We start from the raw sequence: 13,650 nt of genomic DNA on the forward strand, positions 1-13,650 counted from the left end.
AAATAAATTGATTCAACTTTTAATAATGTATGTTACATGTTAAGAATTATTTTTTATTATGTAGTGTATTTTCTTATTTGCTATAATTTGTGACTTCTATTTTATTTATTCATATGTTATGTTAGAATCTTAATTCAGAATTGCCTTTCAGAATTATCTTCTTGCTAATTTTGAGGTTGACTGGTAGAAACAACAGAAACGCTGCTTAATAAAGATCTTTGGTTAAGAGAATGCTGAATAAATTGCCTTGTACTGAATATATCTTTGCGTAATTGCTTTGTGGAGAATTTGCATTTATATTTCTTATACAGTATGGTAGCACACTGGTAATGATGCGGTGAGAAGATAACTTCTTCTTAATGGAAAATTATGTAGCAAAGTTATATAGCAATTAAATCATGTTTTTGAAGACCATAGGAAATAGGATTTTTAAAAATAAACTGTGATAACCTTTTAGTTACTTTTTTTGTTTGTTTGTTTGTTTTTGAGAAGGAGTCTCTCTCAGTCGCCCAGGCTGGAGTGCAGTGGCGCGATCTCAGCTCACCGCAAGCTCCACCTCCCGGGTTCACGCCAGTCTCCTGCCTCAGCCTCCTGAGTAGCTGGGACTGTAGGCGCCCACCACTATGCCTGGCTAATTTTTTGTATTTTTAGTAGAGATGGGGTTTCACTGTGTTAGCCAGGATGGTCTCGATCTCCTGACCTCGTGATCCGCCCGCCTCAGCCTCCCCAAGTGCTGGGATTACAAGCGTGAGCCACCACGCCCGGCCACCTTTTAGTTATGTTTTAGAAATTTAAAAATATTTGTATGCATAGAAAAAATACTGGTAGGAGACAGACCAAAATGGATGAACTGTATTGCATAGAAAAAATACTGGTAGGAGACAGACCAAAATGGATGAACTGTATTTATCAGATTGTATAGTTATTACTTTTTTTTTCTTTTCTTTTCTTTTCTTTTCTTTTCTTTTTTTTAGGCAGAGTCTTGCTCTGTCGCCCAGGCTGGAATGCAGTGGCGCGATCTCGGCTCACTGCAACCTCTGCCTCCTGGGTTCAAGCAATTCTTTGCCTCAGCCTTCCGAGTAGCTCAGATTACAGGTGCCCACCACCACGCCCAGCTAATTTTTTTTGTATTTTTAGTAGAGATGGAGTTTCACCATCTTGGCCAGGTTGTTCTTGAACTCCTGACCTCGTGATCCACCCGCCTCGGCCTCCCAAAGTGCTGGGATTACAGGCAGTGAGCCACCGCGCCCGGCCTAATTTTTTTAATGGCCAGGCTTGTCTCAGACTCCTGACCTCAAGTGCTCCACCTGCCTCTGCCTCCCAAAGTGTTGGGATTACAGGGGTGAGCCACTAAGCCCAGCCTAGTTATTACTTTTCTGTGTTTTCTGTAATGAGCATTATAAAACTTCACAGTGAGAAAAAACAGCTGTTAAAAAAATTTCTTTTCTCTAACAAGCAATGTTAGAGTCTACTAAAATATATCTAATGCTACTATTTTAACGTGTTAGGTTTTGTTTTGGAAATACATCTTTACCTGAGAGCTTTCCTTTATTGATAAATTGAGGTTCTGGATCCATAGTTTTTAACTTCTCAAAAAAAAAAAAAGGAAATTTTATTGCAAGTAACATTCTCTTTATGAAAAAAATTCTTCATATTTCATATCTGATGTCAGATAAAGTCAGTTACTGTTGTTGATTTTGGTAGCATCTACATGTTTTGGACTTTAATTTATTCTTCCTTCAGATGCTGGCCCTGGCTCTACTTGATAGAATTGTCTCTGTGGATAAACAGCAGCAGTGGCTTTTGTATCTTTCTAACAGTGGCTACTTGAAGGTCCTCGTAGACAGCTTGGTAGAAGATGACCGTACTTTGCAGAGCTTACTCACGCCACAGCCTCCCCTTTTAAAAGCACTTTATACTTATGAATCTAAAATGGTAAGGCTTTCTAGACATTTGATGTTAGATCAAGAAGTCATTTTCTCTTGGCTATAGATGTTTTAAAGAAAATTAATGTGGCATACATTTTGAATATTTCTATCATAAGCTGGAATCCTTTTTTAAAGGAGTTTTAAACTTTGGAATCTTCCTAGTGTGCAAAAGATGGGTGAAATGGTCCTCAAAGGGATAGCTAGATAATGGGACTGCTGCTTCCCTCACTCACTCAGGTTGCTTATGATGGCAGTATGACAACCAGTGCTCCATAAGGACAGAGCAAAATTGTCCTCTCACAATACAATTTAGACTATAGTAGTTGCCTATTGAAAATTTCCATGCAGATATGCTAGTTCTATTCTAAACACAGCATTTTCAAGATAGTATATAATTCATCGTTTCTTTGCCTGCAAATCTGTTTTAATTTCTTTTTCCTCCTGGTTAAAAGGATCACAAATGTTACAATAATAGAAGCACTGAAGTTTTAGATTCTTCATTTACTCCTTTTTCCTCCTTCATTTATTTAACAGGTATTTATTAAATACCTGCAAAACGGCAGACATGGCACTAGGTACTAGAGACACAGCTGTTAGCAAAACAGACAAAATTCCTTGCCCTCCGTGGGCCCACATGATAATAACAGGACCCACACTGTAAACGAATACTTGAATCATGCAAGCTACTGTCTGTGGGCACTTTAGATATGTTGAACACTGAGTCCTCATGAAAATCCTAGGAAGAAAGTGGTATAATGTAACCTGTCACTAGCCCAGATTTCTTTTCAGTGATAACTAAGGATGAGAAATTTGCCATGAGAGTGTTGCACTTTTCTCTGAGGCCCTTGGACATGATTTCAGCACTGATGATTTTTCTTTTGTAACTCCTCAGGCATTTCTCACAAGAGTGGCAAAGATACAGCAGGGTGCATTAGAGCTGCTAAGATCAGGGGTGATTGTGAGACTAGCTCAATGCCAAGTCTATGACATGCGCCCAGAAACGGACCCACAGAGGTAAGTGTCTATATAGATTAATTTGGTTAAACTCCCAGTAAAGGATTATTAAGGGAAAAAAAAATTCCAAACATAATTTTGCCGCTTAGCAATTCTCTTTCATCTTGGTGTGGGTTTTTGTGGTCATACTGTGCCCCTGTCATTTACTAATAAATGGAAGTTGCTACTAGGGAAAAAGTAGGTAGGGGTGGGAGAGAATTTAGTAAGTGTGTACTTGCCCAATGTTATTATTTTGTTCAATTGAAATACTTGTTTGCAGTTACACTATCTTTTAAAGAGTTGTAGTAAAATTATAATTTGTTATGGATTTCCTGTTCCGGATGATTTGAATAGAATTTCAGATTATATATATATTTTTTCTGATTTCAATATTTTGCTTACTGCTTGCTAATTCAAAAGCTTCAAATGGAATTGTTTTCAAGTTTCAAGCTTTTCAGCTGATTTCTTAGTTTCACATTCAATTTGAATGTGGAAAATTTGATTTGATTTTCTTTTTTGTTTACATGACTACAGCATTGTTAGGCAGACAGCATACCTTCCTAGAAGTAAATAATACTTAGTTTGAGTTTAGTAATTGTTTTAAAAGGATCTATTAGCAACTTGAATGTTTGAATTTTTAAGGCTTAACTACAGAACTATTTTACCTCCAGGGAAAAACATTTATTTTTGTATTGCGGTCTAAAGTTTCAAACATGAGAGTTACTACTTTCACCTTAGGTAAAGTGGGTTGAGTTAAATACTCTTTAGTTCAGGCATGCTATTATCACTTGTCTGTGCAAAGCCTCTCTCTTATTTTCATATTCTGCTTTCATTCCCCCTCAATAGGCAGCCATTTTTTTGGTCTAAAAATTTAAATATAAACATTTACAATAAATATTAGCTTATTAATATGATGTTCTGAGACCTACTCTTAAAGGTTAAGTGATTTTACAGCCTCATTTTAACTCTTAAATCTTGTTTTATTTTTATACAGATTGAGCTTCTCTAATCTGAAAATCTGAAATCTGCAGTGCTCCTAAATCCCAAACTTTCTGAGTGCCAATATGACGCTCAAAGGTGCCCATTGGAGCAATTTGGATTTTGGATTTTCAGATTAGGGATGCTCAACCAGTAAGTATGTATAATGCAAATATTTCAAAATTCAAAAAAATCTGCAACACTGCTGGTACCAAGCATTTTGGGTAAGTGGTACTCACCCTATACAATAGGCAGCATAGTGGATTTTTGGCTTGGGTAGAGGAGAGAGAATTTTAGGGAAAGTAGCTTTTTAAGTCTGTTTCTTACTTACAGCCTATATGGCCCAAGGAAGCATTTAGAGAAGAATAAAAGTGTTTTGGAAGTTTCAAGCATTATCTTGTCAAATTACATAGGTTTTCCTTGATAAGATTTTTCAGAATTCAAATAACTGTTTTTACTAACTAAGCTATGAGTTTAGGAAGGCACATCTTTCTTTGGACCGCGGATGTATATATGGGATGCAGAGTACTCACTAGTAGCTTCACATCTTAATCAGCCGGCTCTGATTTATTTGCCATATCAATGTTAAGGAATTGCCGAGAGTATACCTTAATTCTTGGAATGTTTTCTCCTTGTTTGGTTGAAATAAATCAAGCATGTTTGGCATGAGAGACCCTCCAATGTTCATCCCTACCCCAGTGGATCGCTACCGCCAGATTCTCCTCCCAGCTCTCCAGCTGTGCCAGGTCATCCTCACATCTAGTATGGCCCAGCACTTGCAGGCAGCAGGACAGGTAAGGTGAACCCTTTGTTTAGATATTGTCTAGAGCAAAATCCTCATTTTACAAGTACAGAAACCTTACACATAGAACACTTAAGTGAATTTACGTTAGTCCTAATGTTTGTGGCAGAGCAGGGTAGAGAAAATAGGCCCCTGTACTTTGTTCTTAACTACACTGGTCCATTTTTATACTGTTGTTTGAATGAAACACTGTAGCTAATTAATAGAATCACGAGACAGAAAACAAGAGATTGAAATATGTTCTTCTATAAAAGAAAGCAGTTATTGTGATAGGAGTAAGCTGGCTTCTAAAATGTAATTTAACCAGGTATCTATTGAGAGAGGGCTATGCTAGGCCTTGCAGGCTGGGCATGGTGGCTCACGCCTGTAATCCCAGCACTTTGGGAGACTGATAGATGATAATACTGCATTTGTATATGATAGAGAATGAAATAATTTAAATGAGTGATTTTGCTGTCAAAATTTTTTTAAACACTAGAAATTAGTTTTATTTTGATTGCTTTTCAGTGAAACACTAACATTCCAACACATATTTTTTTAAAAATTAATATTATATGTAATTTAGCCTTTCACTGATTAATTAGGCTTTTCATTATGAATCTACAACTTTGTATTGCTTTATTGTATTTTGGAACTGTGTCCTAAAACACTTTGATTTCTGGTAATTTTTTCTATTTTCTCTACCATCAGGCCTTAGGCCATCTCACCAAGGTAGATGCTGCTGTTCTAAAGTGGCACCTTATTTTATACCATAGCAATCTGGGTTGACATCCTACTTCTTTTAGTCCTATGTGGTCTTCAAGTTAGTACTTTTTAAAACTCTGAGACTTTGGCTGTCTTCTCCGAGATTGAGATTAAGATTTTTTAGTAGAAGTGTGACATTATGATATAAGACGCTGGTTCCCTAACACCAATCTTGTATTGACTGAAGCAGAATCACCTGAGGAGCCTCTTAGAGAAGCACAGATGACTGAGTTCTGTGACCAGCCATTATAAGCTCAGGCTAGGAATCTTTATTAAACAACAAAAATGATCACAATTCTGAGTGATTCACATCCTTGGCTTGTTTTGGCATATAGTCTGCCTTTAAAAAGTTTGTAAGCTAGTTGAGATATTCCTAAGTGAAAATACTGAAAGAGGACTCCATGAGTGTACACTATAAAATGCCAAAGTGGAAAGGTAGAGTTGGGAGGTCAGGATTTATATCTCCTTTTTTTAACCGCATCAAAAGGAGAGTTATGGCCAGGTGTGGTGGCCCATGCCTGTCATCTCAGCACTTGGGGAAGCCAAGGTGGGAGGATCACTTTAGCCAGGAGTTTGAGCCCAGCCTGGGCAACATAGGAAGACCCTATCTCTCTCTCTGTCTCTCTTTTTTTTTAAATTTTTTTTGAGACAGAGTCTCGCTTCGTCACCCAGGCTGGAGTGCAGTGGCACGATTCCAGCTCATTGCAACCTCCACCTCCCAGGTTCAAGTGATTCAAGTGCCTTAGCCTCCTGAGCAGCTGGAATTACAGGTGTGCACCACTACACCTGGCTAATTTTTGTATTTTTAATAGAGATGGCATTTCGCCATGTTAGCCAGGCTGGTCTTAAACTCCTGACCTCAAGTGATCTACCCACCTCGGCCTCCCAAAGTGCTGGGATTACAGGCGTGAGCCACCATGCCTGGCTCCTATCTCTATCTCTATTATAATAAAAATGAATTTTTTTAAAAAAAGAATTAGACAAAAGCTTTTATGTGATTTCCCCATGTCATGCTAGTTACCCTTTCATAGAACAGCTTCTTGAATTCACTAGTCATTTTTATACCCACTTATATTAAATTCTTACTCTAGTTCATTTGGCCAAACAGTAAAGAAAACAGGGGTCAGATAATAGTTTTCATACAGTAGTTCTGAGTTATATTCTTCTACAGTAGTCTCCAAATGTATTAATTTATAAGCTTTAAAATAATCCTTTAGTCTTGTGAATTTTAAATGTTTACTTCCTGAAGAAATAAATATGTAAGTGCAGAAAACAATTGCTTATCTGTTACTCATCCTCACTTATTGTGAGGTTGAGTATTGTATTATTGAGTATTATTGTAATGTTGAAGGTTACTTCCTTCAACATTATTTATAAAATGAATTATGCATTTATATATAATTTTCTACTTCTACCTCTGTTTTTTCTGTTCCTCTTCCTTTTCAATGGCTTAGGTATTGCAGTTTCTTATTTCACATTCTGATACCATACAAGCAATTCTGCGCTGTCAGGATGTTAGTGCTGGGTCTTTGCAGGAATTGGCTCTGCTGACAGGAATTATAAGTAAAGCAGCACTTCCTGGTGAGTTGATTATGTTGAAAGGATTTTTAATAATTCTTTAAAGACTGACATAAATTAATAGAATGAGTTTGTTACTTTGCAGCTATATATGACTTATTTGAAATTGGTACTGCTAACAGAGCCTTTATTTATGTAATAAGTTTATGTTTATAAAATGATACACGCTTGGCTGGGTGTGGTGGCTCATGCCTGTGATCTCATCACTTTGGAAGGCTGAGGCAGGAGGATTGCTTGAGGCCAAGGGTTCAAGACCAGCCTGGGTAACATAGAGATACCCTGTCTCTACAAAAAAATTTTAAAAATTAGCTGGGTGTTGGGACATTCACCTGTGGTCCTGGCTACTTGGGAGGTTGCGGTAGGAGGGTTACTTGAGTTGGGAAGGTTGAGACTGCAGTGAGCCAAGATTATGCCACTGCACTCCAGTCTGGGCAACAGAACAAGACTCCATCTCTGTTTGTTTTTTTTTTTTTAAGATATAGGCTCATTATAAAAATATTCAAAAGGCGATAACTAGCACTCAAAATCTCACCACCTAGAAATTACCAAATGTTGACATTTGATAAATTTTCAAACATTGCTTTATGTGTACGTACATATGAGAGAGGGAGGGGGAGAGAGAGAAAGAAAGCAACAGAGACATACAGAGGCAACTAATGACAATAGGATGACCTTTTACATGCTGTTTTAAAAAACAAATATTTAATTTTACATGAATTTATTTTTTTATTATACTTTAAGCTCTAGGGTGCATGTGCCCAACATTCAGGTTTGTTACATAGGGATACATGTGAATTTTACATGAACACAGACAAAAATCTAATTGAAGAGAAATGAAAGGAATTGCCAAATTCCAGACAAATGTTTCTTTACTACTAGAGTATGTCACCTTTTAAAAGATCACTGTGAGTAAGGAAAAAAACATTATGAAACATTATTAAGATACTTTGGTTACTTTCCCCCCTTACAATTTCTTTACTACATGTAAATTTTAGAATCAGTTAACTCCCTGATGGGAAAGATGAAATGATGACTTCTTCTACACTTCCTCTTCCACCCTCAGATGATGTTTGCTTATATCATTTTAACCTTGTCAGGTTTTGTAACATTTACATCTATTATGCAACCATAATATCCTCAGCTACTTAGTTTTAGTTGTATATTTACATGGATTCACTGCAAAACACCAGTTGTGTTCCCCACCATGGTGTCACCATTCACGAGTTCTTTCTTTTGATTTATCTCTTGGTATTTTTAATTTGTACTGAGGTTCCTTCCCTCAAGAAAAAGCATGCTGTCTTTTATTCCCGAAATTCTCTAATGTTTAAGAATGTCTAAAGGTTGTCTTTGTTCTTTAATGACAGGACAGCCGATTATGATTTTCTTTTGCTTCAAATATGTAATATAAATGATAGTAGCTGGCATTTATTAAGCATGTATGTGCCAGGTACTGTTTTAAATACTTGACATGTTAACTGATTGGAAGACACAGCAGTCTTATGAGGTAGAACTGTCATTATCCACATTTTACAGCTGAGGAGGCTGAGGCACAGGGAGGTTAACCTGTCCAAAGTCACACAGATAACACTGGATAGTATAGAGTTTCCCAGGCAGTAGGTGTTTTGAATCTATATATGTAACTACTAGGCTACACTACCTCCATTTTTATGTTGCTTTGGAGATGTCTGAGGTAACCTCTGAATCCACCCTATAATCCCCAATATTTTTTTTTGTCTGGGCTGTCTTGGTGGCTGAGCCCTCTGGGTTGAGTGAAGTTGAGAGTTGGCCAGGGCTAAGTACAGTGCCGGCTGAGTTACTTGGAGCCTGTGCTTCTTCCAAGGAGATCCCAGGATCTATTCCACCCAGCCTGTGGTGTGCTTCGTTCACCAGTTCATTCCAGTGTCCTAAGATGATCCCAAGGCAGGCCACCCTTCTTGCCTCTACTAAGGTCCTGTAGTGTTGTGGGGTGGAACTCCTAATGGTTTTTCCTTTGATTTTTTTCCAGGACTTAACTAATTACTCTCAATGTACTTCTGTAAATTGCAGTGTCTCCATGAGATTTTTTCTCATCAGCACATATAGCTCCTGCCCATTCTTTTTAATTGACCGCCTGGTTTTCCAGTTGTGAGATAGTTAACCAGACTCTTGTTTTATTTGTTTGTTTGTTTTTGTTTTTATTTTTGGGGGGACAGGGTCTCATTCTTGTCACCCAGGCTGGAGTGCAAAGCTGCAATTGTGGCTCTCTGCAGCCTCGACCTATCTGGCTCAAGTGATCCTCTCACCTCAGCTTCTCAAGTAAGCAGGACTACAGGCACATGCTGTCATACCAAGCTAATTTTTTATTTTTTGTAGAGACAGGGTCTTGCTATGTTGCCCAGGCATTCTCAAACTCCTGGCCTCAAGCATTCCTCCTACCTCAGTCTCCCAAAGTGCTGCGATTACAGGCATGAGCCACCATGCCTGGCCTATTTGTTTGTTTTAGAGACTGGGTCTTACTCTGTCACCCAGGCTGGAGTGCAGTGGCATGATCATAGCTGGAACTCCAGAGCTGAGCTCAAATGATCCTCCTGTCTCAGCCTCCCAAGTAGCTGAGAATACAGCACACACCACCATGCCTAGCTAGTCCTTTGTTTTTTAATCAGATTCTATGACATGTTGACTGTTTCCAAGCTTCTTAAAATTTTAAACAGTATGGCATTTAATAACTGTGTGTGTATATGTGTGTGTGTACTTATCTATTTATCTCTAGCTATGTATTTACATATGCATTCATAAACATTTTTGTACATTTGTTTTTATTTTTATTACTTTTTTAATTTTTAATTTTTTGTTGTTGTTGAGACAAGGTCTCACTATGTTGCCCAGGCTGGTCTTGAACTCCTGGCCTCAAGCAATCATCCCATCTCAGCTCTCCAAAGTGTTGGGATTACAGGCATGAGCCACTGAACCCGGCCCCATTTTTGTCCATTTGAACTGATAGACTTGATAAATTCCTGGCAGTACTTTATCAGAAATATAGGTGCTTAACATTTTTGTTAAAAATAATACCAAATATCCTCCCAAACTTTTGAAAACACTTTTAAACAAGTTATACTCCTATCAACCCTGTTGTGTACAGTGCAGCCCTGTATTATCCTATAATTTGCTATAATTTATGCACGTTTGTCTTGAATGCTCCCATTAGATTGCAGTTCTGTTTGTAACTTTGTATCCCCCATGCTGCCTAGCCCACTACGGTGTATGTTGTACCTCCACAAATCTTATCAGCAGATTTATTTTGTTTCTGTGACTCACAGATATATGTATTTTTTAATTTTATTTTTTCAAATAAAGACGAGGCCTCACTATGTTGTCCATGCTGGTTTCAAACTCCTGGACTCAAGCAGTCCTCCCACCTCAGCCTCCCAAAGTGCAGATGTGAGCCACCATGTCCAGCTGGCTCACAGATATTCTGAAAAGTATTTTGGAGTTGAGAGTGACTGATATACATAGAATAGTTAGATGGCATTTAGCAGAAAGATCTTACAGAACCTGAGAATTGGAAATCCTTTTAAATTGAGGCAGCAGTTGACATTCAGGGGAAAGTGAACTTTGGAACAGCAATACCTGGTGCAGAGTTCAGCAAGTTTGAGGACAAAGAGGAAAAAGTCTTAGTTTCATGATATTGTTAGGTGCAAAATCAAGGTTTCAAGGAGTTCAGATAGGAAAGGAGGGCATAAGAATTATGAATACAAGCAGCAACTGAAGAAAAACTTTCAAAACTTGATACTAACCAAGTTTTTGTTTTGTTTTGTTTTGTTTTGTTTTGGAGTACAAGAAAGACTTTAGCCTATTTTCAAATAGGAAAACTCTTCTGTGGCAGGGTAGATTTTAGTATGTTAGAAGGGAAAGCGATTCTGGGAGGAGACTCTCAGAGGAGCTGAAGGTGGGACGGGATAGGCTCTTGGGAAGTGGTGAGGAACAGGTGGAGGTATGACGAGCCTGAATGTACCAGATGATAGGATTTTCTGTCAGTTTGTGTTGAGGGCTGAGCTAATCTAAAAAGAGGAGGACTTGTCATGAGGAGAGAAGGATCAGGTTCTTGGTTATGTGCTATGGAGTCTATGCTTGGAAGTGAGTACGAAGTGAGTTAAAGGAATCTGAAAACACATAGGAAGTTTGAGTGGCCAGGATAGGTTTAGGTGTGTATTCCTCAGCATGATTAGTGATGGAACAAGGAAACAAACTGATGCGGAGAATGATATGTTACGGTCACTTGCAGGCTCATTAGAAATCAGGAGAGGCTATGGCACTATTAGAGGTGGGTCATTTCGATTTAGGAATTTTGTAACGGGTCCAAACTAAGAAGTTGAATGGAAATGTTTTTGTTTTCTTTGTAAATTGTACTTTGCCTAGGGGAAAAGAAAAAGCAAATTATGTATATTTAGAGGTGTTAAAAAGAAATGCATTTTATTCTTACTGTTTCATATTCTAAAAACTCCTTTATGAGAAAGTAATTTAGAAAATTACTTTTATCATTATAAAAAAATTAGATTTTTCTTGAAAACTAAAAATGCCTTTTAAGATCATTTCACTCTGCATTTTCGATTGGCTTTGAATGCACATGTACCGGTGCTGTTATTAATAAATAACAGGTACTTACAGTCTTTGTAAAATCATAGTTCTCAAAACTTTTTTATGGCAAGCATATCTGTTCATGCACATAAAGAATATAAAATATTAGAACCTCTCTTCCTAGTTTTTAATGTTTTTGTTTATTATAATATGTTTTAAAGCATTCTACATTTTATAGGGATATTAAGTGAACTTGACGTTGATGTAAATGAAGGGTCTCTAATGGAGCTACAGGGACATATTGGAAGATTCCAGGTAACTGATTCTTATTTCTTTAAATAGCAGTTATAAGACATGTTACAAAATATACCATCCTCCCCATTGTGCTCCCTAGATTTGGGAAACCCCTTTCAACTGTTTTGGTTCTTTGGTTTTTCTAAATAATATGCTTACATTACTGCTTCTTGATTTTCCAATTTTAGTAATCATCTGTTGACTTTCCATTGTTGGGGGATGGGGAGGAGATGAGAATTTAGATGTTTTTACTCCTTTTCTTCCATCATACAAGGTATACATTTCCCATAACACCCCCTGAAACTCAATATAATTACATCACAGTTTTGGTTACATTAATATTTAGTGTTATATTATTATGACTGTGTAAATGTCATTTGTGAATAAGCCAGGAGCAGACTGTTTGCCCTAGAGTTTTCTTCTTTATTTGCTTGGTTTTTATGTACTTATTACTAATTTATCCCCAGATTCTTTACAAGCTCTGTAATCTCCTCTCAATATGTTCTGACATATTAGTTTGTCAATTAGATATTTTATCAGTCTTTCTGGGAGCCTCTTGGCCTGGTTTGATCTGAGCATCTTTACTTTTTATTGACTGCAGAGTAATTATATTTATGTACTAGCGTTTATATTCCATTGTTTTTGATGCAGCGATTTTCTTAACTAGTCCTTTTTTCATGAACTGTTTTTCAAGATTTCAAAAGAAAAATGCTAGTATTAGCATTTTTGTGTACATATTATACTCTGGATTAAATAACACATGGTATCACTGGGACCGAAGGTATACACATAGTACATTTTGACATCATAATTGTCAAACAGCATTCCAGAAAAGATTGTACTCTCACCAACAAAACCCAAATACTTTGGGTTTTTTAAGTCATCTTTCATTGGTATGGAGGAAGACACCTCTTTGATGGATCTTTCATAAAGTGAGCTTCGGAAATGCTTGAGTGCATCTATTTTATCTGTAAGAGAAGCGGCAAACACACATTTATAAATGTTAAACATAGATATAACTATCTTGGCAAAATAAGTTTATATTATAGTCTCATTAATATGTTTTGCCTTATCCAAACTTACAGCGGCCGGGTGGGATGGCTCGCTCTTGTAATCCCAGCATTTTGGGAGGCCGAGGTGGGTGGATCACTTGAGGCCAGGAGTTTGAGACCAGCCTGGTGAACATGGCTAAACTCCATCTCTATTAAAAATACAAAAATTAGCCATGTGTGGTGGTGCACGCCTGTAGTCCCAGCTACCTGGGGGGCTGAGGCACAAGAATTGCTTGAACCTAGGAGGCAGAGGTTGCAGTGAGCTGAGATCAGACCATTGTACTTCAGCCTGGGCAACAGAGTGAGAGACTGTCTCAAAAATAAATAAATAAAATAATAAGACATTGTATATTATGTGCGTGTATAGCTCTCTATATATCTAAATCTGTATATGGTATTACCAATTTTTAAAATACATGTTTCATTTAAAATACATTTATTATGTGCAGAACATTGTGCTAAGCACTTTAAATATAATACCATGTCTCAGGGAATCCTGACAGCCATCTTATAAGATAGGAATTGTTATTACCACTTTAGAAATGTGAACATACAGGCGTGAGAAATTAAATAACTTATTCCAGGTCACGGAGCAAAAAGTTGTACCTGTTATTGGAACCCATGTCTCTAATTTGAAAGCCATCGGCTAACCTCTAGATATACTGCCAATATTGAAAAGCTTGTCCTTTCTCTTTGAGAACCATGGGAAATACTGTATTCTCAGGTG

The 13,650-nt window shown here is 37.3% G+C and overlaps 1 protein-coding gene across 3 annotated transcripts in view; it reads left to right on the plus strand.

Moving 5' to 3' along the window:
- The window catches only part of NUP205 (nucleoporin 205), a 94,816-nt gene that overhangs the window by 68,182 nt on the left and 12,984 nt on the right, over positions 1–13,650 (plus strand). For all 3 annotated transcript variants that reach the window (XM_024249885.3, XM_024249884.3, XM_054559869.2), the window contains 5 exons: positions 1,744–1,935; positions 2,821–2,942; positions 4,555–4,693; positions 6,900–7,026; positions 11,816–11,892. In XM_024249885.3, coding sequence (XP_024105653.2) covers positions 1,744–1,935; positions 2,821–2,942; positions 4,555–4,693; positions 6,900–7,026; positions 11,816–11,892 — 657 coding nt within the window. The remainder of the gene's footprint in view (positions 1–1,743; positions 1,936–2,820; positions 2,943–4,554; positions 4,694–6,899; positions 7,027–11,815; positions 11,893–13,650) is intronic.

This window comes from Pongo abelii, chromosome 6, assembly GCF_028885655.2.
Source record: "Pongo abelii isolate AG06213 chromosome 6, NHGRI_mPonAbe1-v2.0_pri, whole genome shotgun sequence".
Lineage (NCBI taxonomy): Eukaryota > Metazoa > Chordata > Mammalia > Primates > Hominidae > Pongo > Pongo abelii.